The sequence below is a fragment of the Homalodisca vitripennis genome, unplaced genomic scaffold, assembly GCF_021130785.1.
Source record: "Homalodisca vitripennis isolate AUS2020 unplaced genomic scaffold, UT_GWSS_2.1 ScUCBcl_1140;HRSCAF=4390, whole genome shotgun sequence".
In the NCBI taxonomy this organism is placed as follows: Eukaryota; Metazoa; Arthropoda; class Insecta; order Hemiptera; family Cicadellidae; genus Homalodisca; species Homalodisca vitripennis.
This window is the reverse complement of record NW_025777252.1, coordinates 20,014-44,401: the sequence shown is the minus strand read 5'-3', so window position 1 is coordinate 44,401 and position 24,388 is coordinate 20,014. Positions and strand designations below refer to the sequence as shown.

Sequence of the window (24,388 nt, the reverse complement as noted above, 5' to 3'; positions counted from 1 at the left end):
AAATACATTGGGCAAGTTTGTGTTTCACCGTTCACTAAAGTACGTTCGTATTCGCATTCTAAAGAGAGATAGCCCTTCATATTTTTAAGGGTTTCTTGAAATTTTTCGATTAAACTTTTAATTTCTGGACGCAAAATAGAAAGATATTTGTAAATTGACATGAAATTTTCATTTAAATTCGTTAAAATGTATTGCTTGAAAAGACCATGGATAGAGGATAAAACTTCGACATCAATGATATTTTCTGGTTTCTCATTAAGCGTTTTGTCAATTTCTTCGATCATTTCAGACTTAGTTTTATCGTTTGTTTCAATGGACAATTTTTCAGCGATTGATTGAATTTTTTCATCTTTAAATAGATTGAGATCTTTTTTAATTTCCTTAAAATTTTTCTTTAGTTCACGCAATTTTTCTATATTGTACATCTTTTCATGATCGACAATTTGATTTTCTTTAGCCCAATTCCTCAAATAATTTAGTTCTTTCTCATAAAGTTCTTTGTTTTTTAGATGATTTTTTGAATTATAATGTCGAGTAAAGTGATGTTCGAAAATGTCTTTTTTTGCAGTATGGGCACTCTATCTTTTTCCGCTCCATATTTAAAGAGCAAAAATTTTAACTAGCGATTTTTACTATATTGGTTTGCAGGAGGTAATTTAAATTCTATAATACTATTTTTTCAATATTTTTAGAATTTGAAAAAGTAATGATTTTTACTTGAATTTGACAGAAATCAGCACAATTTCTGGTGAAACAGTGATAGATTCTTCTATTTATTATAGAAAAATCTGTAAACTAAGACTTAAATTATTGAAAAAATAGTATAATTATAGGACAAAATAGTACTATATTGGTTTGTAGGAGGTAATTTAAATTCTATAATACTATTTTTTCAATATTTTTTTCTTTAACTTTTCCAAGATTTTTCATTAAGATTTTAATATATTTACAACAGAATTTTCGAGAAATATCGTTCACATTATCAACTTTAAAGCTAAAAATTCGCAATAATTAGAGAAATTTCAGTAGATTTTCAGGATTTTTCAAAAAAAACTCTAGTATATATGCACCCTTAAGAGCTGTGATACACGTTTTTAGGGTCAAAACCCCGGTTTTTTTGTGTATTTTGGAAGTATAGTTTTGATTTTTCACCTTAAAAGTGTAGAAGTATTAATTTTTTTCTATGTAAATGGCGCTGTTACAAGAGTTGAATAAGGTTGGTGATTTAAAGTTCAAAGAATACAAGAGATTAATAGAATTAGAAGAAAATAAGAAATACAAAATTGTGAATCTGGAGAAAATAAAAGATAAAATTCGGGTTTACAATAATTTCCGAGTTGGAAAGATTGTAAAGTACACTTGCCAAAACAGATTTTTGACTGTTTTGGATGAAAAAAAGATTAAAGAATTGAACAAAAATGAAAAATTACACTTGGTTGTTACTGGAAAGAAGACTATTAAAGATAAAGACTGTGTTACAATTAACTTTGTAGAATAAAGATTTCGAAGATTTCTGGATTTTTTCATTAAAACAGCTTAAGAAATTAGAAGCCTACAATGAACAGTAAAACAGCTATAGATTCGGTTAATTTTTCATTCGTGAGTTACAGATTAGTTTATTGTCCTTTAAACAGTATTTTACGTTGATTTTCTGTCTGTCCCAAAAGTGAGCTAGAACCCTTACATTCATATCTACTTATATATATATATATATATTGTTACAAAGTACAGAGGGTGCGCGCATAATTCCATATCTTGGCATTTATCACTTGAATATTAAGAATAAATAATCCTAATACATGTATATATAAAATAAAAACAGTGTTAGGTATAAAAAATACAATTATCTAAACACCCAAACTTTATTAAAAGACAATAAAACGGAATGCAGGCTCTGTGTCGTCAGTGAATGTTACCTGGAAATTAAAATACGCATTAGTTATGGTGAACACACAAAAACAATGTGCAAATAGAAAGTTTATCTTTTACTGTGGTATAATATCTTCAACATTTAATTAATAATGAGTCAAATAAAGTGAGGTCAAATGTTAGTTTTGTGCAAACCCTTGCAATCGAAGTGGATTTTTAAATTAACTTCCCAATAATCTTACTTTTTAAATCATTATCTTGTATTTTTTACGAATTGGTAGTACATATTGTAACATTGTTCCTCATTTTTTATAAACATGCGGTGACGCACGCAATTCCGTCGGGTTACCATTAGTATGAGCACTTCTGGCTGGAGTAAATTAAATTTCCGACGACAATGTTGAGTTTGCCTTGTTGACACCACCGGTCAATATGACCATTTTAATGTATTGGTCTTTAAGTTAAAGACGTATTTATTGTACCATTATTGATTTTTCCGATCAATATATATATATATATATATATATATATATATATATATATATATATATATATATATAATATATAATAATATGTATAATATGTATTATATATATATAAGTAGATAATAATATGGGGTTCCTGGCGCACTTTCGGAGCCGACCGAAAAGCAATGTAAAATACTGTTCAATGTACCATAAAGGAAGCTGAGAAATAACACAGCAAATCTCAATGAAAAATTAACCGAATCTACAGTCGTTCGTCTCCAAAAGCGATCGGTACATTACTATCTACTCTGTGGAATGAAAAATTAACCAAATCTACAGCTGTTTGCTTCTACTTTCTTAAGCTGTGCTTTGTAAAATGTTGTCAAATCTGCTACGAATAAAGGAAAAATCTTCGAAATCTTAATAAAATTTAATCAATTTAAAACATTTTTACTAAAAACATACTTTAATAAAAAACTTTTCTACTAAATAGTCACCAAACAACATGAACTCACCAAAGTCTCTACAATTTCTAGCATTAAAACAGTGCAACAAAGATGAATTCAGTGAATTGCCGGTTTATTCTCAACAACAGTTGATACCGTCTTTAAATGAAACAGAATTAAAAGAACTTGTAGAGTCTTTTGCAGAAAGAACGAAAACTGCACACGTGTACACACAAAAAACTAAAAAAGTAAGGGATTATATATTTAATATAATTACGAAAGATATTGAAAAGAAAGTAAAAAATAAACAAAACAGAGAGTTTTCATCGTTTTTTTTATGACATTTTTCCCATATTATACGTTCTTTCAAGATAATCAAGACTTAATTGATGAATTTCTTAGGAATTTTTGTGAGTATCAAGATTTATCAACACAATTCATTAAAGAGCATTATAGAATTTTTCTTATAGAATATAGCCACATTTTGTGTGAAACAAAAGGTATTACTGTAGATAATATTCCATGTGATTCCTATGAAGAAAGACACCAACTATGGTTATCAAAACAATACTATGACGTGGGGAGGGACTGCAAGTTTTAGAGTTAAGACTTTATTCTACAAAGTTAATTGTTATAATTTCTTTATCTTTTATAGTCTTCTTTCCAGTAACAACCAAGTGTAATTTTTCATTTTTGTTTAATTCTTTAATCTTTTTCTCATCCAAAACAGTCAAAAATCTGTTCGGCAAGTGTACTTTACAATCTTCCAACTCGGCAATTATTGTAAACCCGAATTTATCTTTCATTTTCTCCAAATTCAAGATTCTATGTTTCTTCCTTTCCTCCAATTCATTTAACTTCTTATACTCTTTAAACTTACATTCTCCAATATCATTTAACTCTTTCAAGAACTCCATTTAAATAGAAAAAATTTAAAGACGGAAAAAATGAAATTTGCTAACAATCACTCGAGAAGTCGGGGAGAATGTGACTAAAACCGCATTCTTTTCAAGAGGTTCTTCGTTTAATTTATCCAAATGTACTATAAAATCATCAAGGATTTCTGGTTCAAAATCATAAACAAATTCAACATCCAGATAATGAAAAAATACAGGTAATATCTTTTCATAATAAACGTGTGTATCGATACCTACAAACCTAATGTATTCTTTGAAAAGGAAAATAATTTTGTCAATGGTTCCAAGAGATGAGTAAAAATTTTTATTCTGTTTTCTAAATTCTGTAACAAATTTTGTTTGCTTCTTGTCTCCATATTGCAATTTTGTAAGCAGGTTATTCAAATGTGTTAATTTATTTCGAAATTTCTTAGGTTTAGGTCTTTCTAACAAAATTAAATTACAACCTCTACAAACTAAATATCTTTTATCGATAATTTCTCCTCTATTAGAACACTTGTAACAGTTGGCATTATACTCTTCCATTTAAACAAAAAGATTTTTTGTTATAAATGGAGATTATGGAACTAACTCTGCCGAGATATAAATTTTTCAACGCAAATGTTTATGTTTATATTTCAACTACCGAGATAAAAAGAAATGATTTTATTTTATTATTCAACTATTTAGGATATTTTGTCTATGACTACAAAGATTATTCCGGAAGAAATCGAGATTTTTCAGTGGCGAAAGAGTATATTTTTGAAGTATTAGAAGGAATGAAAGAGAATAATATGAACATCATCAATTATTGTAAAAGACAAAATGAATGATTGTGTCTTTGGTGTAGTGTTGTTAGTGTGTGCGTGTTTGCGCTATGGGGAATCACATCACATTCAACTTCTACGGTGTCTATTGTTTAGAGACTTGGCCCTGCACTGCTACTGTCCAACCAAGTTAATGGCTAGGAGCTGTAATTCGGGTCTTAGACTCTGGAATTTTTTTGTTCCCAAGTCTCATTTTTCTTTGGTAACTACTGTGTAGAAGTTGATGGAGAGATACAATTAGGGAATTTGTGTCGGGTGTTTTGTAAGTGTAATGTTGTATTAATGAATGATGTGAATGATGAATGTAATGTACGAATTAAGGAAGAGAAGGAATTAAGGAAATGAAGTGGAAAGGTGAGGAAGCAAATGGCGCGCCAACCACAGTTGTCATTACTCGGCTTGTTCTATAGTCATTACACTATGGCCACTCGTGTAAAGACTTGTCCCCAACCACTGAACGACAACCATGTCTTCCTCAATAAAAAGCGCGCCTGAAGCTCTGGGATTTGAACCCAGAACCTCAGGCTTTGAAGGCAAGCGTCTTACCAACTGAGCTACGGAGAGTCTCGAAAGATATAAGCTATATCTCTGCTATATAAGTTGTTCTCACTTTTACAATTAGGATTGCTAGTTTACAAGTTTATTAATAATTTTATATTTCAAAAACCACTCAACCGATTTTAATGAAATTTGGTACACATATAGTAAATACTTAACTCTTTCGACTTAACTTATCCATAAGGGTGAAATCATCCCCTATTTCTTTAATATTCATAAAAAAATAAAAACAATTATCAGAAAAATCTGAAACTTCAAAAACAAGCGAGTTCAACTTAAAATTTCATGAAAATAACAAAATTTTCAAAAACTACCCCAATCATCCCTTATCTTAAAACTCTTATATCTCGAGAACTATTGGAGCTTTTTTGCTGAAATTTGGTATATAGGATCAGTAAATATTAAAGTATTTTTTAAAATCATAACTTCCGGTCCAACCCTTAAGATGACCTTGGAATAGTTTTTTGTTAATATCATCCCCATTTTTTAAGATATTCTTTTGAAATTAAAAATGAATACTTATATCAATGTCTTTAACAATTCTGTAAAGTTTTAAAATTATCCGATGAATAATAGTGAAAATAACGTGATTTTTACTGAATTTCTCTAATATCGTTCTTAATCACATCATAGGCTAAAAAATTTCTCAGAGACAACAACAACATAACAAATCGCGTTTGTAACAGCTTTTTGAAAATCCATATTGATAATTATATCGTTCTTTGAACCAGAAATATTTGTCAAACTCTTTGTTGTATCAATGACATAAATAGGTCTATTCGCTAAAAATTCTTTAGGATTGTAATACATTTCCTTATTATTACAGTAAACTTTCTTAAAATCTTGATACATCTGATACATGATTCTGAAAAAGACCTCCGGAAATGTTTAAATTTTGTAATTCATCTGGATAATAAGAACCGTTCAATTTTACTCTGATATTTTTTACATCCAAACTATCAAACTTTGAAGGATTTCTTTCTTGATTATTCTGTCTATCTGTTTGAAAACCTATAATAACGAACTTGGGATTGAAGATATTTCTATAAATATTTGTAATATCGAACGAATAAGTTGTTCCGGAAATACCTTTTTGTTCAATACATTGCCAATCTAGAAAATTAAACATAATGTTTTGACTTTTTGTAATTTCATCAATCAACCTTATTTTACTCGTGATTTTATAATCAATCATTGGAACTCTAATAAAAAAATCTGTAATTGTTATTTTTCCATCAACAGGCATAACATTTCCAGTTGCAGTCTTCAGAATCACATCATCGTCTTCTGCTCTTATAAAACTTAGATAAAATCCTCCTTTATAGATCGGAATAGTAACATTTTCAAAAAATCCTAATCCAAAATGAGATAAATTTCCAGCTGCTTCAAAAACACCAAATTTAAAATCTGATTCAAAGCCATTAGAAGTTTGAGAAATAACATCACTTTTTGAATACGAAATAGTTCCTTTAATAGTGCTTAATTGACCACAGTTTTCGACTTCTTCTATCAATTTATTGTGTTTTCTTACTTCAATCTTAGAAAATAAAAACGGTATAAAAATTATCGATTAATCTAACATTATCAGTTCCAAGATATGCTTGACCATCTTGTTTTGTTAAAGTTCCGGAAATATAAAACTGGAAGTTAGACGAGCAAAAGTTATCTCCAAAATCAATATTAAACTCAGTTCTTTTATTCGGTTCATTCAAATGTTGTTTACTAATTGGATAGAAATTTTTTAAACTCCGCCCTTTCAATATCACTAGCATATTTTCTGTAGTCCGCCATTTAATAAGAGAAAATTTAGAAATTTTAAACATCATGTATCATTTTTTCATCGATCTAATGTACGTTTTTATAAGAAAAGATATAAATTTTAGTAAAAATAATTAAAAAGATTAGAGTCATTTTTTAATGATCTACTTCGTCATATTCAGGATTCTCTTCCTTAAATTTTGCGATCTCGGTCACATATTTCAATAAAATTTGCACAGGATAGTAACCGCTATCTATAATATTGTTCCAATCAACTGTATCTTTATTTTCATCCAAAAACTTTATACTCAAGTGTTGATAGAGACAAAGAACAGACATATGATCTTTTAATTGATAATGTATATTTTCTTGAATGAACTCTGGGGACAGAGTTTGATATTTTGCAATGTTATACCAATTCAATTTGTTTACGTATAATCTCATCATATCTTCGGATAATTCATATTTTTGAGAAATGTCATCCCAATGTTCTTTTTTCAAATCTCTTTCGTGTTGCATGATAAAAAGATCGAAAGCACTGTAATGTCCCGCCATCTCTATTTATTAAGAAAAAATTTCAAAATCAAGTTTTTATAAATTGACTCTTTTTTGAGTTACATTCAGCACATTTTCCCGAAATTCTTTTAACTCCGTTAATGTTTGCATAGTATTTTATATCGTTTGTTGCAGTTTTTTCTTTACATCTCACACAATATATGAGCGCCATTTATATAAGGAAAATTAGTCATCGTAACCACCTAATCCATTAAATCTGTTATCAATATTTTCAAAAGTTTTATTAACATCTTCTTTAAATTTATTAAAGTTTTCTTCTAGTTTATTTACTTTATCGAGATATAAAGAGTATCGATCATCTATACTTTTAAGTAATTCATTATTATGTGTTATTTGCTCATTTAAACGTGTACCAAAATCTTCAAAAAAGTTTATTTTCTCATTGAAATGTGTATCAAAATCTTCCAGAATTTTGTTAATTACTTCACCAACTAATACATTAACACTATTTTTATATGTATTAGAGTTTTTCTCTAGTTTATTTACTTTATCAAGTAATTCACCAACATCGTCTACTGATCTTCTATTTCTGGCTTCTAACTTGTCATAGACTTCTGTTGTAAAATCTTTAACATGCTGTTTATGATTCTCATAATTTTGTTTTAGTTCATTAAACATTTTAATAGGATCTTCTAATTGAATCATTACAACAACATCAAATGGATTAATTCCTTTACTAACACCGCTAATTCTTTTTCCTTTAAAATCTAAGGCATTTTTAACATTCGGATCATGTAAATCAACAATATCGATGTTTTCTGATAATTTTAGAGGTTTCAAAATTTGTTCTTTAGCAACAACATCATGTTTGTCAATACCAGGTCGAACACCGACAATTCTTTTCTTATTAGCCAAACTAACATAATTCTTTTCAACTTTGATCGCTTCAGTAATTTCATCAGCTTTTTCGATATGAGACATTAAATTGGTAAATAATTTTTTTTACACCATCATCAACTTCTTTTTCCAATGTTTTTATTTTATCAGCAACTTCATTTTGAACTCATGAAATTTGCAAGTTTGTTATCATATTCTGCTTTAAAATCTTCAATCTCGACAGCAAACATATCTGAATCTGGAAGGCTTTGTAATAAATTTTCTAACTTGTTATCAAACTCATTTCTCAAACTATCAAAATTCAAACTATTATCTACATTTTGAATAATTTGTGTTCCAAATACGTCAAAAATATTTTGTGAATCCATATTTATTAAGCAATAATTTGTTAACAACTTCTTTAAAATCTTTACCAGTACTCAGTTCATTCAACACAAAAACACATAAATGACCACAAATTGGGGGATCTTTATAGTCTTGAATCTGAGAATCATTGTAGTAGACGCTTGATTTTTTCAAATATTTAATCAATTCTATAGGTGGTTTGTCCTCAATTCTTCCATACGAATCAAAATAACATGTTTTCTTATCATTTTTATAATAACAAATCCAATGCGTTCCACTTCCCATAATCGAGTCTAAATTCACAATTCCACATTCAAATTTCTTAACTTTTTCAGGTAATGTATCTCTCATGAAGATTCCTCTAAAATGTTTAATATTTTTGCAGATTTCTTCCAATTCCCCGAATGTTAAAGGTTTAAATTTTTTTTTCAATGTTTGATTTCACGTAATTCAAAGTTTTTTCATCTAATCCAGATCCTGTAACATCTTCCAACTCTTTATCTAACCAATTTAAAATGTTTCGAACAATAGGAATCACATCCTTTTTAACGATTGGAGCAGCTTTACGAACATAAGGAACAACATTTTTAACAACTGGAATATTTTCTCCAAAATCTAATAAATCTTTCAAAAGTCCACCATTTTTGAGTTCTTTCAACTGATTATAAGAAAATTCTATTCTGGTTCCTTTATTGTTTTTCTTATGTTTTTCGAGTTTATTGTATTGTCTATTTGTTAAAAATATCTTATCTTCGCCATTTTTTAGTTGATCTATTTTAAATTGAATACTAACGGGTATTTTCTTCTTAAAAGCGGATTTTATTTTTTCTTTCTGATTTTTGCTGAAATTTACATTCACCTCCATTTATATAGTTAAAATTTCAAGTTTCTCTTCGATTCCCATTCCTAGTTTTCTCTTCAAAAACATTGCTCCAGCTGTTGGAAGCGCAACAAATCTTTCACCTAAACTAGCATCTTTTGATAAAAATCTATCCATTGCTTTATCTTGCAAAACTTTATCTGCTATATGTCTGGAATTTGTGTCTCTATGTTTTTGCATAAAAAATATCGTGTTCCATAGCAGCTTGATCTAATTTATTTATACCAGGATCTCCTCTTTTTAGTCTTTTTTCGAGTTTTGTGCCAGGCCCCAGATACTGATAAGTTGGTACGTGTAATTCAAAAGGTAAATTGTTGATAAAATCATTCAAAAGTCCACTACCCTCAATCATAGATGAACTTATTGCCGGCAAAAAAACTCGTTTTAAATATTTAATTCCATCAGGTTTTTCAATCATTTCATCAAGTTTGTTCGAAATAAAATCTTTAATCGCTTTCTTTTCGTTCAAAAAATTGTTGTTTCCAGCCTTCTCTTGAGCATAAATATAATTAATAATTCCATCGAGTTTTGTCAAATCGTCGATATATCTGTACTCAATCTTATTATCACTGTATTTTCTCACACCTGATCCTTCGATTCGTTTTTCCCAAATTGGTTTAATCAAATTGAGATATTTTTTACCTTTACTTGACTTTGGTTTCTTAGTTGATGGATCATTATTTTTGTAAATTGAATCAGATTTCCATAAAATTTCTGTATACTTTTTCAAGTCTTCTTCAGAATATAAACCGTCTTTTGGAACATCAGTGCCTGTTAATAATCTCCATAAACCTTGAGTTCCTTCATATGTTTTATCTTCAATAATTATATCATTATGCTCAAAATTCACGGGCAAATTTCCAATCATAAAACTTTTCTTTTTTCTGTCCCAATACAAACCAAATTTATCATCCTTTGCTCTAGGAAGAAATTTTTTACCAATTTCACCAATTATTATATCCGTTGTTCCAGGACTTATTGGTTCAACTATGGTAGAGTCTTCAATGATTCGAGGTCTAAATGGTGTTGAAGATGGTAATTTTGGAAATTCAAACTCAGATTCTGGTATCGAAATATCAGCAAATTGTCGTACAACTGGAACCAAATTCATCAAATTTTGATTATCGCTTAAAACATTTTCAATTTTGCCCTCAACATGTTTTATTGCAGATGTTACAGGTTGATTAATTTTTTGAATAAATTCTTGTTCTTTTTCATCAATTCGAATCTGTTCTTTAAATTCTTTGATTAATTTCTTTTCTATTTGATCAAGTTTTTTCGCTTCTTCAGAAGTTACGTTCGCCATTTATTTAGGAAAATTTTGAAACGTAAACGTGGAACGTGGAAACGTGAACACGAAACGAGAACACGAAACGTGGAACGTGGAACGTGAAACACGAACGTGAAACACGAACGTGAAACGTAAACACGAACGTAAAACATGAACGTGAAACATGAACGTGAAACATGAACGTAAAACGTGAACGTGGAACGTGGAAACGTGAACACGGAACGTAAAACGTGAACGTGGAACGTGGAAACGTGAACACGAAACGAGAAACACGAAACGTGGAACGTAAAACGTGAACGTGAAACATGAACGTGAAACATGAACGTGAAACATGAACGTGAACGTGGAACGTGAACGTAAAAACATGAAAACAACTAGATTATCACACGTTTATATTGGAAAAATTTATTCAAATATTTGCCATTTTTAGGCTTCAAAGTTAGATTAATAGTTAAAAATCCGTAGTCTTCCTTTCCAAATTTTATCACATAACTCAATAAAGTGGTTAAAACTCATATCAGATCCCACATAATTGTTATAAATCTTTCTCGAATAGTGATCATCTTGCTTAAAAATACACAACATATTCAGGTTATTTCTTATAACTTGTTTATCAACCTTTGAAAAGCATTGGGAAAGATAGATACAAGATATGTTTTTGTGACGAGACATTACGAAATATTCCTTAATAACGTCCTGATTTTCCAAAATACAATCATCAAAAACGATTAACGAATTGGGTTTACATTCGCTTAACGGAACTATGTCCTCAGAAGCATTATAAAAATGTGATATTTTTTTGTTTAAGTTTTTCTCAATATTTTCAAATCTTTCTTGTAATTTTTTATAGGCGTCTTGTTCTAAAGATTTACTAAAAAACATACAAATTGGAATAAGGAATCAACCTATTGTAGATAAAATTCAATAATAAAGTTGTTTTTCCACATCCACTTGAACCAACAATTAACAATCTGATTGGTTGATCTTTCTTATTTTCTTCAAACGTTTGAAGTTTTATCTGATCTTTTTGCTTTAAAAATTTCTCCATTTAAATAGAAGATTTTCATCTTGAAGCAACGCTTGCGAAAATGAAGCTGTTTCAAGTTGACTTCAGAAAGCTCTAAATTAGTTTTAAACTTGGAACATCCTATTCATTTAGAGGAAGAATCAAATTATTTTATCGGTTTTAAGCGGCTTTTATTCTGACAATTTTGTAATAAATATTAGTGAAAGTTCTCCTTATTGTATAGGATTTAGTGAGAAGAACATAACAAAATATTATGGTTTAAACAAAGGATATTATACTTTCGATCAAATTAAAAATTCCCTTAAAAATTATCTGAAAACATTCAAACAATCAGATAAATCTTTAAACTTTGACGAAAAACAAGTTTGAAATGCAAAAAAATTATCTCTCTAATAAAATTCAAATAAAATCACCAGTAAGAATAATGTTTTCAGCAATTATTGTAGATTTATTAGGGTTTGTTCAAGAAACTATTGAGCCAAATCAGGTATATTTAGGAAATAAAACGCCAAAATTTAGACCGTTTGATGTAATTGAAGTACATTGTAATCTCGTTGAACCTAGTTTTGAAAATCATACCGAACATTTACACAAAGAATCTGAAATTTTGTACACATTTTTCCCAAATGTTGCTTATGGATCAAAAATCAGTGAAAAACCGAATGAAATCGATTATATTCCAATTAGAAAAAATATTAAAAGAATTCAAAAAATCGTTCTAACTATACAAGACTCTGAGGGAAATTTATTAAATAATGAGAGTAAAACAACAATATATTTAAGATTGAAAAAGGAATAAAAATGAGTTGATGATGATGACAAAATTCAATATTTTTACTTAAAAAACAAGGGGCTATTCGAATGGCCCCTTAACAATCTTCATCCTGACACTGTTTTTATCAATGAATCTGGCCTTCATTCTCAAAATAAAAATTACTAGTTAAATTTCTTTTCTATCTAAATGGAGTCAGTTGTAGACCTACTCAATAATCAACTTAGATTTAAAAGCAAACATATCTTTACAATTGTTGACGAAAATAATGAATTTTGGTTTAAGGCTAAAGATGTTGCAGAAATATTGGAATTTAAAAATACGAGACAAGCTATCATAGATCATGTTAAAGAAAAATACAAAAAAAGCTTTGAAAACATAGATTCTGACAAGGGTATCGAATCGCGACTCTTACAAAAATTACATCCAGACACTATTTTCATCAATGAACCAGGCATATATTCTTTAATACTGAAATCTAAAATGAAGATTGCAGAAACGTTTCAAAATTGGGTTTTAGAAGAAGTTTTACCGAGTATTAGAAAATATGGCGAGTACAAACTTGAAAACGAAAATAAGCAGTTAAAAGATGAAATAAAACAGTTACAAATTAAAGATGAAATGAAATCATTGAAAATAGAGAATCAAGAATTGCGAATGGAATTAATGAAGAGAGATATGGTATGTAAAGATTTTGATAAGAAAAAACACCATGTTTTTTGTGTTAATTAAGAAGAATCACATGTGGGAATGGCCTTATTACGTTATCAGAGCTCAGAAAACGAGAAATACCAAACCGATTAAAACATCTAAAAATAAATTATCCTGAATTAGAGATTTTGTTCATTGATGACGAACCAAATTCTATCAATCTGTATAACCAAATGAAAGAATCTTTGAATATTTTATACTATGGAAATCATTTTACTACAAATATGGCAGAATCTCGACTGATTTATAGAATATCTAAATTACACGATGAAAATGTTTCTAAATTTTACTAAAAACTCTCGATTTATTATATTTTGTTTGTAAATGTTTAGCATAACTAGGTAACCATCGTAGAATTTTTTTTTCATATTCACAAGGCATTTCGTTTTTATAACTTTCGCTGAAAATTTTTTTAGCACAATCTTTGCAAAAAGCATCTTTTCTATCTTTACTATACTGCCAGTTATTAAATTCAGAAATATTTTTAATTTCTTTACAAAAGTAACACTTTTTCTCTTCTAAAGTTAATTTGTTCATTTTATCATATAATTCCTTACAATAACAGTCTTTTCTATTCTCTTCTTGACACTTTGTACATTTCTTTTGAGACTCCATTTATATAGAAAAAATTATTACACGATGAAAATGTTAAACTCTTGAATTATGATATTTTGTTTGTAAATGTTTTTGATAATTATTTAACCATTTTATAGTTCTTCCACATTCACATTGAGTATCTTCATAATATAATCTATGGTGATTCTTCTTTACACAATCTTTACAATATGAGTCTTTCTTATCTCTACTATAGTGATCACTATTAAACTCTGAAATTTTTTTAGTTTCTTTACATTTAAGACATTCTTTATCTTCCAAAGTTAATTTTTCTATTTTATCATATAATTCTTTATGATATTCCCTTTCACAATCTTTGCAATTATAATGCATTCCATCTTTCCTATTTTTATCTTTATAAAATTCATTTAAATCTTTAAATTCTTTGCACTTTGTACATTTCTTTTGATGTGCCATTTATATATAGAAAATTTATATTACAGTTTTGACTTCTTCAATTCATATTCATAAAACTTTCCGGTTATTTCTTCATTATTTAAATCTTTTTATACTATAAGTTACAGGATCTGTGTTATTAATTTGATAAATCACAAAGATTTCTCTTGACCAATTGTTCTTATATTTGTTCGAAAATGTTTGTTTTTTACTAACAATTCTTACATGATCATTGACTTTAAATTTAGTTTTCGTGTGAATTTCAGGTGGTACATACTTGAAAACCGACTCTAATAACTCTTTTTCTGCATCTTTATCTACGTCTTTAGGCTTCATTGTGATTGTGCTATGAACAGTATCGTTATATTTCTTTACGATTTCTTGAAGAATATCGATCCATTTAAAGTTTTTATTAATCTCAAAAAGAACCTTCATTCTTTCATTTTGAGTTCTGTTATATCTCTCTACAATACTTGATTTCTCTTCGTTTTCAGTATGATAAATCTTAATGTTGTATTTCCTCAAAACATCGTTAAATTCTTTATTTTTAAACTCTAAACCCTTATCTGTATGAAGTAGGTTAGGAGGTTTGTGATTGATCCTTATGGCATCTTTTACTATATCTTCGAAAGCTTTTGAAATATCCTTGCCGTTTTTTCTTTTGATAGCTCTTGACCAAGCATATTTTGAGAAAGTATCAATAACATTTAACATATACTTAAATCCATCATTTTGATCTGAATAGTTAGACATTATAACTAAATCTGCTGCCCATAAATCGTCAATTCCTAATGTTATAATTTTTCTCTTTTTAAACTTTTTTCGTACTGGTGCATGAATTTCTCGAGCTTCAATCTCTATCTCATCTTTAGTCTTCAATTCTTGCTTAACAGGTTTTGGATTTGGATTCTTTATAAACTTACTCTTGTTTGTCTTACATTTTGAACATTTTGCAGCGATTCTATACAATCCATTTTTGAGTTTGAACAATTTTAGAATCTATATTTTTCGTTTTCTTTTTACACTTGTGACAGTGAATTAAATCATCTTCCATTTACATATCAAAGTTTCCAAGTTTATTTAATTCGTCTAATATATCTGTTTTATAGCCATACGGTACTGTATCGATCTTATTTTCTAGGACAATTCTCTTATCATCTTTAGCGTTCAGTGCCAGCTTGTTTATGGTAACAGTGTACAACTCATGTTTATAACTTTTGATGACTGTCATCTCCCTAAATTCTTCTTTATCTTCAAACAAACATCTCTTCAAGTTTTCGATATTTATTGTTTTATTTACAACGCTTCTCTTAATTCCTTTACACCTAACTGGGTTTTTATCTAGATATTTGTACGAGTACATCTTAGACCTTAAACCACAAAATTCTTCTAAAACTTCGCTATTTAACTCATCTTTGAATTTCCCTATTACCTTCTTATTTTTAGTAGTGAAACATTCATGATCTTTTGGATAATCACTTGTATCAAAGTCATCTATATTTTCTTTAATAATTTTAAAAGGATCTCGTTTCAATTCTAGAAAATAACTGTCTGTATCCATGTAACACAGATTCAAATCTGGATCAAACTTCTTTAATTTGTTGTAATAAAACTCGTACATTAGCAATTTTGAGAGGTCGAGAACTGAAAATCCTATGTAAATCGGTTTGTTAAATTTAACCTTTTGTTTGTACATGTGACTCGCTATACAGTTGTCGTCAAAGATGTTAAAGCATTTGAAATTTGTTTTCTTAGCTTGTTTCATTGAAAATTCTTCATTTCCAAGCTTAATATCACATCTGTTTCTCACATTTTCCATAGATTTTCCAAAAACTGAGTTGTTCATCAGCTTATAAAAGTCCTTTTCAAAGTCGCTTGTAGCTTTGGTTCTCATGTTTGTGTTAAAAATCAATGTATTCTTTCATAAAAGGCTTCTGATCGAATGCAATAACTCTATTCACATGTTTCAAAATCATACCTTGTTCCAAATAGAACTTCAAATTTCTCGAATGAACAACGTATTCAGTTTTATCCAGTAGAGTTGTGCAAAGCTTGTTTTTAAAATGTTCTGGAGCAAGAGGTAAATCCTTGTGATGTTCGTGTAAATTTGTTGGATATCCAAGATCGACTTCGAGAATATAGCCATAATCTTCGTCGCCAGTGAGTTCCAAAATTGTTTCTTTCCATTCTGCAGTTGTGTAAGTTTTTGGATCCATCCACTTGATATCACTAAACGGCAGTTTTTGCATTAGGCCATACCCATAAAGGTTATTAGCATCAACGTATAACAAATAGTTTTCGGGCTTTGTCTTATCGAAATCTTTCAAATATTTGTTATTTGCTTTCACATATCGTTTAATACACTGAGAAATGCCTCCGCGAATACCTTTTTCGATCATCAAATACATATTATAATCACTAATTAATTGTAATTCTATCTTCGTTAATTTTAACATAGCATCCCATGCAAGACTGGGAGCTGTTAGATAGTGTGCTGGATCAAGCTTATAGCAATTCAAACAAATATTCCTAAAATTTTCAAAGATATCAGCGAGCAATAGAACATCTTGAATGTTATAGAGATCAGAGTAATTTCCTAGATTTTTCTCTTTTAATTTGTTCCAAACATTTAAGTAGTGTTGAAAATCTTTCTCAGATATGCTCTCATCTGTCAAAAGTGAATAGAAATCTTGAATTCTCAATTCTTCTGTGTAATCAAGTTTTTCAATACTGTCGATAAATTCATAGGGAAATATTCCTTTTCCAGATAGAATTTTAAAAATCTCGTCGTCGTCATTTGGCTGTCTTTCTATTATCTCATTCAGTCCATCTTGTATAAAATGATTTGTATGTTTGAAGTCTTCTCTCTTTAGATTTTTAGCTAACTTTTCTATAGACGAGGCCATGAATCTGAACGTGTCTACAAACGAAAACTTGATGAATTTTCTTGGCTTATCACCTTCGAATTCATAGCCATATCCAGAATTTACAGAACAATTTATATATTTTTTCATCGGTGTTTGCAATCAAATCAACATTTCCATATTGTTTAGCCAATTCTTTTATGTACAAATGAGTATCGTAATTTGACATATTGTGGCAGAAAACGGGAATATTCTGAGGAAATTTCAAATTTAGATTGCAACATGCATGAGCTGCGCCTCGAAACTTGCCGGTTAAATGACAATGATCTCTCACTTTATTATAACTCTTATCTTTCCAACTATCAGGAGTAAAACCATACTGAATTGACCCAACATCATAAGCAGACCATTCACAGATATGACAAACGTTTGAATTTTGATACGAAATTTCTTCTTCTTCTGTCAATTTCATAGGTTTCATGTTCTTAGAATTATATTTTTTCGCTATGTATTTCGATAATTTATTGAGTTCTTCAAACAATTTTGTCGGGACGTTTTTCAAATCTTCTTCATTTTTGGCACGATAACATATCGGTTTGTACATGCGATTGGTCACATTCGACACTAAATATAGAGTAAAACCATAAGGAATGTGCCTCTGAATCTTGGTTGTAGTCGATCTTTGTGGATTGTTCTTGCATGTCGGAATTTTTTCTAATATGCTCTCAAAGTCCATATAAATTACGTACGGATGGTTAAATTTCTTTTGATAATTAGTAAATTTAGTTGTTTGACCTGGAAATGGCATAATTGGCTTACAAACTTCATGATTTTTACAAATTTCTAAGTGATCTGTTAAATCTCCAGATTTGTAAAAATGGCTTAAACATCTTCTACACAAAAATTTTCTTTCTTTATGTTTAGACAACTGCGAAGAAACAAGCTTATTTAAATCGGTTATCAAAACATAATGAGATTTATCATCTTGTTTAACATACAATAAATCAATGTTTGTTTCAGCGTCATATTTTTCAGAAATTTGTAACGGAACAATGTTAATATTTTCATCAAAACTGTAGACATTGATAGACATTGTTGGATACTTATACTTGGAATTGTAGCTTCGTTTTTCAAATATTTGTATATCTTTTAGAGACATTGGATACTCAAAACCTGAAAATATTTCGTCATTCACAAATTTTTCGTATTGCTTTACACGTTCACAGTCTCTTTCTGGTTTTTCAATAGCACATCTTATTGAGTAAATAAAGCAAAAATCATCTCTATTTTTTATATTTATACAAGCTTTTTTATCTTTGATATTCTTTGGTAAATCGATGTATGATCCTGCATTCATCATTTCGTGTTTGTTAAGGCTCAAAACTAGTTGTTTACAACTTTTAAATGTCCATCCGGAACCTTTATTTGGATTATTCGTTTGTTCTCGATGTGTTAATTTATTAAATTGCTTAGTAATAAAGTCGTTTACGTCAAAGATTTCGTCTGCTTTGATAGTAAAATACATTAGACATGTTTGCGGTTCACCATTCACTAAAGTTCGTTCGTATTCACATTCCAAAGAGAGATAGCCCTCCATATTTTTAACATTTTCTTGAAATTTCTCGATTAAACTTTTAATTTCTGACCGCATAATTGAAAGATATTTGTAAATTGACATGGAATTGTCGTTCAAGTTTGTTAAAATGTATTGCTTGAAAAGACCGTGTATTGAGGATAAAACTTCTACATCAATGATATTTTCGGATTTTACTTTAAGAGTTTTATCAATTTCTTCGATCATTTCAGACTTGGTTTTATCGTTAGTACCGATAGCCAACTTTTCAGCTATTGAATGAAGTTTTTCATCATTAAAATAGGTCGAGATTTTTCTTTTCAACTTTGAAATTTCTCTTTAATTCACGTAATTTCTCAATATTAAACATGTTTTCGTGATCGGCAATTTTATTTTCTCTAGCCCACTGTCTTAAATAATTTAGTTCATTATTGTAAATTTGCTTGTTTTTTTCATGACTTTTAGAATTATAATGGCGATCATAGTTTTTTCTTAAAATTTCTATTTTGCAGAACGGACATGATATTTTATCGCGCTCCATTTAGATAGAAAAATTTATTTAACTAAATGGTGCTTGTAAACCAACGATTGCGCCTCTCACGGCGTGATATCACTACGGATATGACGCATGCGAAGCGATTATCGTAGAAAATGAAAGATAAATTCGGGTTTACAATAATTGCCGAGTTGGAAGATTGTAAAGTACACTTGCCGAACAGATTTTTGACTGTTTTGGATGAGAAAAAGATTAAAGAATTAAACAAAAATGAAAAATTACACTTGGTTGTTACTGGAAAGAAGACTATAAAAGATAAAGAAATTATAACAATTAACTTTGTAGAATAAAGTCTTAACTCTAAAAACTTGCAGTCCCTCCCCACGTCATAGTACTGTTTTGATAACCATAGTTGGTGTCTTTCTTCATAGGAATCACATGGAATATTATCTACAGTAATACCTTTTGTTTCACACAAAATGTGGCTATATTCTATAAGAAAAATTCTATAATGCTCTTTAATGAATTGTGTTGATAAATCTTGATACTCACAAAAATTCCTAAGAAATTCATCAATTAAGTCTTGATTATCTTGAAAGAACGTATAATATGGGAAAAATGTCATAAAAAAACGATGAAAACTCTCTGTTTGTTTATTTTTTACTTTCTTTTCAATATCTTTCGTAATTATATTAAATATATAATCCCTTACTTTTTTAGTTTTTTGTGTGTACACGTGTGCAGTTTTCGTTCTTTCTGCAAAAGACTCTACAAGTTCTTTTAATTCTGTTTCATTTAAAGACGGTATCAACTGTTGTTGAGAATAAACCGGCAATTCACTGAATTCATCTTTGTTGCACTGTTTTAATGCTAGAAATTGTAGAGACTTTGGTGAGTTCATGTTGTTTGGTGACTATTTAGTAGAAAAGTTTTTTATTAAAGTATGTTTTTAGTAAAAATGTTTTAAATTGATTAAATTTTATTAAGATTTCGAAGATTTTTCCTTTATTCGTAGCAGATTTGACAACATTTTACAAAGCACAGCTTAAGAAAGTAGAAGCAAACAGCTGTAGATTTGGTTAATTTTTCATTCCACAGAGTAGATAGTAATGTACCGATCGCTTTTGGAGACGAACGACTGTAGATTCGGTTAATTTTTCATTGAGATTTGCTGTGTTATTTCTCAGCTTCCTTTATGGTACATTGAACAGTATTTTTACATTGCTTTTCGGTCGGCTCCGAAAGTGCGCCAGGAACCCCATATTATTATCTACTTATATATATATATATATATATATATATATATATATATATTATCTGGATATTTCCTTAATCTGTGTTCAACATCGTTTGCAGAGAAGAATACAGCTAAGAAGTGCTTTTACTATAAAGTTTACCTTATACTTTTAAAATATAAATGTAAACAAATTGAAAATTGTTGTTTAGCAGCTTGTACTGTAATGTTTACACAGAACAATTTATTATATTTAACAGGCTCTTTCAATTAATAATATTTGTTTGCCGTAACGCAACTGAGACTAAGGTGGTATTTTTCGCCACTTTAGACACCAGTGGAGCCTACCCCAGAGGGATTTCCCAAATAAGAATAGATATGTGAACCAGGGGCCTTAAGAATGTCCATGTAAAATTTCAGTACAGTCGGTTGAATAGCTTACAACACTTTCGCATTTATAAAATAAGGTTATTGTAAAGCACTTCAGATACTTTGAAATGGGAAAAAAACATAAATTATGAAATGAATACTTACATAATATTAAAAACTAAAGCTAGTCCAGTTGTCCTTAGCTTTCATCATATAATCTGCGATACAACCCGCTACTTCATATCCCTTGAAACTTTTCCGCTTTTCTGAAATAATAAAATACAATTCAAATAATTGAAATGTACAATTTCAAATAAAGACATAATGTCATGAGTAAGATGTCATTTTTCAGAGTCAGTTCCCTTTCTTACTCTCACAACGTAAAACTATTCATCCTCAATGGAATCCAAGACATATGCCAAGTCGGTGATTATATAATTATTTTCATATTTTATTATCACATTCTCTCAGGGGTTAATTTATTGAGATCAGTGGTAATCAACGACCGGCGCTCTAATATAAGATCAGTACATTATATAGTTACATAATATTACTAATGATTAATTTTATGTTATGTTTAGGTATCTTACGTTTTTCTGCACACTCCATTAACACTGTTTTCGCTTGAAGGGCCTCTTCAGGAGCGCGACCCTTCATCATGCTGTCGACCAGGTCTGAGGACCTCTTCGTGTCCATCTCGCCGGACTCGTCCATCTGTCACATGTGTTCAAGTGTTAACAGGACTAGATTAATGTTCACATATGGTGGCTTTAACATCTAGTGATGGATACATACATACTTGGAAATATAAACAAGTTTTTTTGTATGATTTGAAGTATTTTCAATCCTTGTAAAAGTATATTACCACTATGTCTCCGTAAATGTTCTTAACATTAAAACAGATTTTTTGTCATTTTAGAAAAGTTGCAACAATTTATTCTGTTGTTTCTGAAAATGTCTTAGTAGCAAGACTAAAAGAGTTACGAGGACAAAACGACCTGCTGTGTGGTTTACTCTGTATCTCCTATTTATTAAATTAATTAAACCAAGAATAATTTATATTATTATTTTATGGCAGGAAGATATATCTAAGTATGGTACATGCTATATTTAAGTATTGTTACGTCTGGGGTTTTTAATTTTAAATTTAAATCGTTTCTCAAATTAGCTGCTTTCAAAGTTTCAAGAGAATAACATGGAGCTCTTATTTCCCTTGACCAAACAAACTGAACTACTAAAAATGGCTTGTCCTTCCTGGAGGATATCTAACCCATACATAAAAATCGTCTTCTTGCGTGTTTTATTTCTCATCATCCAAATCCTGATTAGACATACATTCTAATTTTGGTTGTTAAGGAAAGCAACACAGGAATTGGTTGAGAGAATATCGTCACTTCAATATAAAATGTGAATGTATATTGTTTGCAGTAAATATTTATACACCAAGTTACTTTTTCCCCTTAGAATATAACCCGGATATTTATTTAAAATTATATTGATACATTCTTTACCCCACAGAGTGGAACATGATTAAGAGGTTGGACACGATCTACTTGATTACAAGGAGAACTTTCATCTATCTTATTTGTAGTTTGCTATCTATACAATATAACTGTTTACAGTAATCGATTTCTATATTTTTTAAATGGGAGAACAATATTTAACTGTTTCATACTAGAGAAGTAAATGCAGTAAATATTATTAATTTGTGAATATAATGTTCCTTTTCTTAATAAGTACGTTGGAGAGACTATTACAAAAACTATGATTAAATTAAATAATTTGACAAAATTTTGTGTTTATAGAAAAAAATCGAAAAACTATACACTTTTAGTCTCTCTTCAATTTGATACTTTAAATTTTCATGCATAAACTGTAGCTAGTGAGTTGTTTTACTTACAAGTTTTAGAGCCTTCATGGCGCAAGAAACCAAGCGCTGAAAAATAAAATAAACAATTTATGAAATTTTGAATCCATAATATCTACTATCAGTTGTCCAATTAGTGTGAACTAATTTAACAATTGAAATAACATTAGTTGTAATGAAACATTTACCTTGCTTTGCACCAATCTATTTTGTTTCTTGTTTTTTAATTTAAATTCAAAAGGGTTTTAAAAATAAACCTTTTTTAATTTGGCTCTTAGTCAGATATGTAATATGATTAATTCCATAATATAGGAAACCTTAATATGTATAATTAATATAAAAGTGAAAGTAACCCCCTTATAACATAACATGTATTATATTGCAGACAAATCTTTCTATATTAAGCAATCGCCAGTTCTCTTATAAATGTTATACTATAAGAATTTTAGTTTCCTTTTTATATCAATTAATAACATATGTAATTTAGTATGAACAATTTGTTTCACTAAAGTTTAAACTAAATAAAAATAGGAAAATATTACTAATTACTGTACTACGATAGTCAAATTTCATCTGAAGGTGTTAATGTTTGTTTAATTGAATTTCATAACAAAATACCATTACAATTTGTTTATACAAATAAGTACAAATTCAAGTGATATAGAGTAAAAAATTCAAAAAAACTAAAATATAAAATTGGAAAATACACAATTCTTAACGATTGCTACAAATAACGAATAAAAGTTTCCAGTGTGGGGGTTATTGTTATTTGTTAAAATTACTTTCTCTAAAGGAATTTAATATAAATAGTGCACGTATTTGTATTACTTGTAAAACTTGCTAATTATCAAGGTTAACACTAAAACACAATCCCTTTAAACGATGAAAATTCAAAATTGTTAACAAAAATGCTGGAACAAAATTTTTTCCCCCTTCAAGGATGGCGCATTAAATGGCTGTAATTATAAAATGTAAATTAACCTTGCCAAAAAAAGTATCGCACCACCTTAGTATGTAGCTGCTTAGTAAGTATACAACTTAGTAAGTATACATGAAGGCCTACGGTTTTTTTCTAATCTCGTTAGGCAATAAAAAGGTAATTTTTATACGAGCTTAAGCAAAATATTAAAACTAAAAGTATTGTATCCTCTTTACAAAAAATTTAAACAGATATTACAAAATATTGTAGTCTTAAAATTTATTCTTAGTCCTTGCCTTGTATTGGTCCCGTGGATCAAATCTTTCCATACCCACTTTGCCAATTTCGGTCATGTCAAGATCCTCTGTAACAGAATAATGTAAAATCACTGACTTCACATTTCTATAGCAAAAGAAATATTTAGCTACATAGAAGTACTTGAAACTTTAACTGTTTAATTTTTATTTAAAGAATAAAACCTTTTCACAGTGCTCGGTTTTATTTACTAATTTATAATGTAATGTGGACTCTGCAATACTGGTCAAAAAGTAGCCAGGAAAACATTGTGGGGGGGGGTGGTTCCAGACAACTTATATTTTCCCGTACTGGAGAGGGAGTAAGCGCCCTTTTTTTGTCCCTTAAAAAGTTCTTGGTCAGTTCCTTTGTTTCTGCAGTAGTACTGTATTTAAATAATAATAATAGTTTACTAAAAAGGTAATTTAAAACATTTAAATTTGGGGGGGTTTTAACCCCTCGGACCCTCTCGCTGGCTACGATCTTGTTACTGGTATTTAT

The 24,388-nt window shown here is 29.2% G+C and overlaps 1 protein-coding gene across 1 annotated transcript; it reads right to left on the bottom strand.

Moving 5' to 3' along the window:
- Window positions 1–1,844: 1,844 nt before the first annotated feature.
- On the bottom strand, window positions 1,845–23,952 carry LOC124371226. Its single transcript, XM_046829558.1, has 5 exons — window positions 23,890–23,952; window positions 22,708–22,743; window positions 21,398–21,521; window positions 20,973–21,073; window positions 1,845–1,916 (listed from the first exon to the last, which is right to left on the bottom strand). Exons 1-4 carry the CDS (start codon window positions 23,944–23,946, stop codon window positions 20,979–20,981), a joined length of 312 nt encoding a protein of 103 aa, XP_046685514.1. The 5' UTR covers window positions 23,947–23,952; the 3' UTR covers window positions 1,845–1,916; window positions 20,973–20,978.
- Window positions 23,953–24,388: the final 436 nt, after the last annotated feature.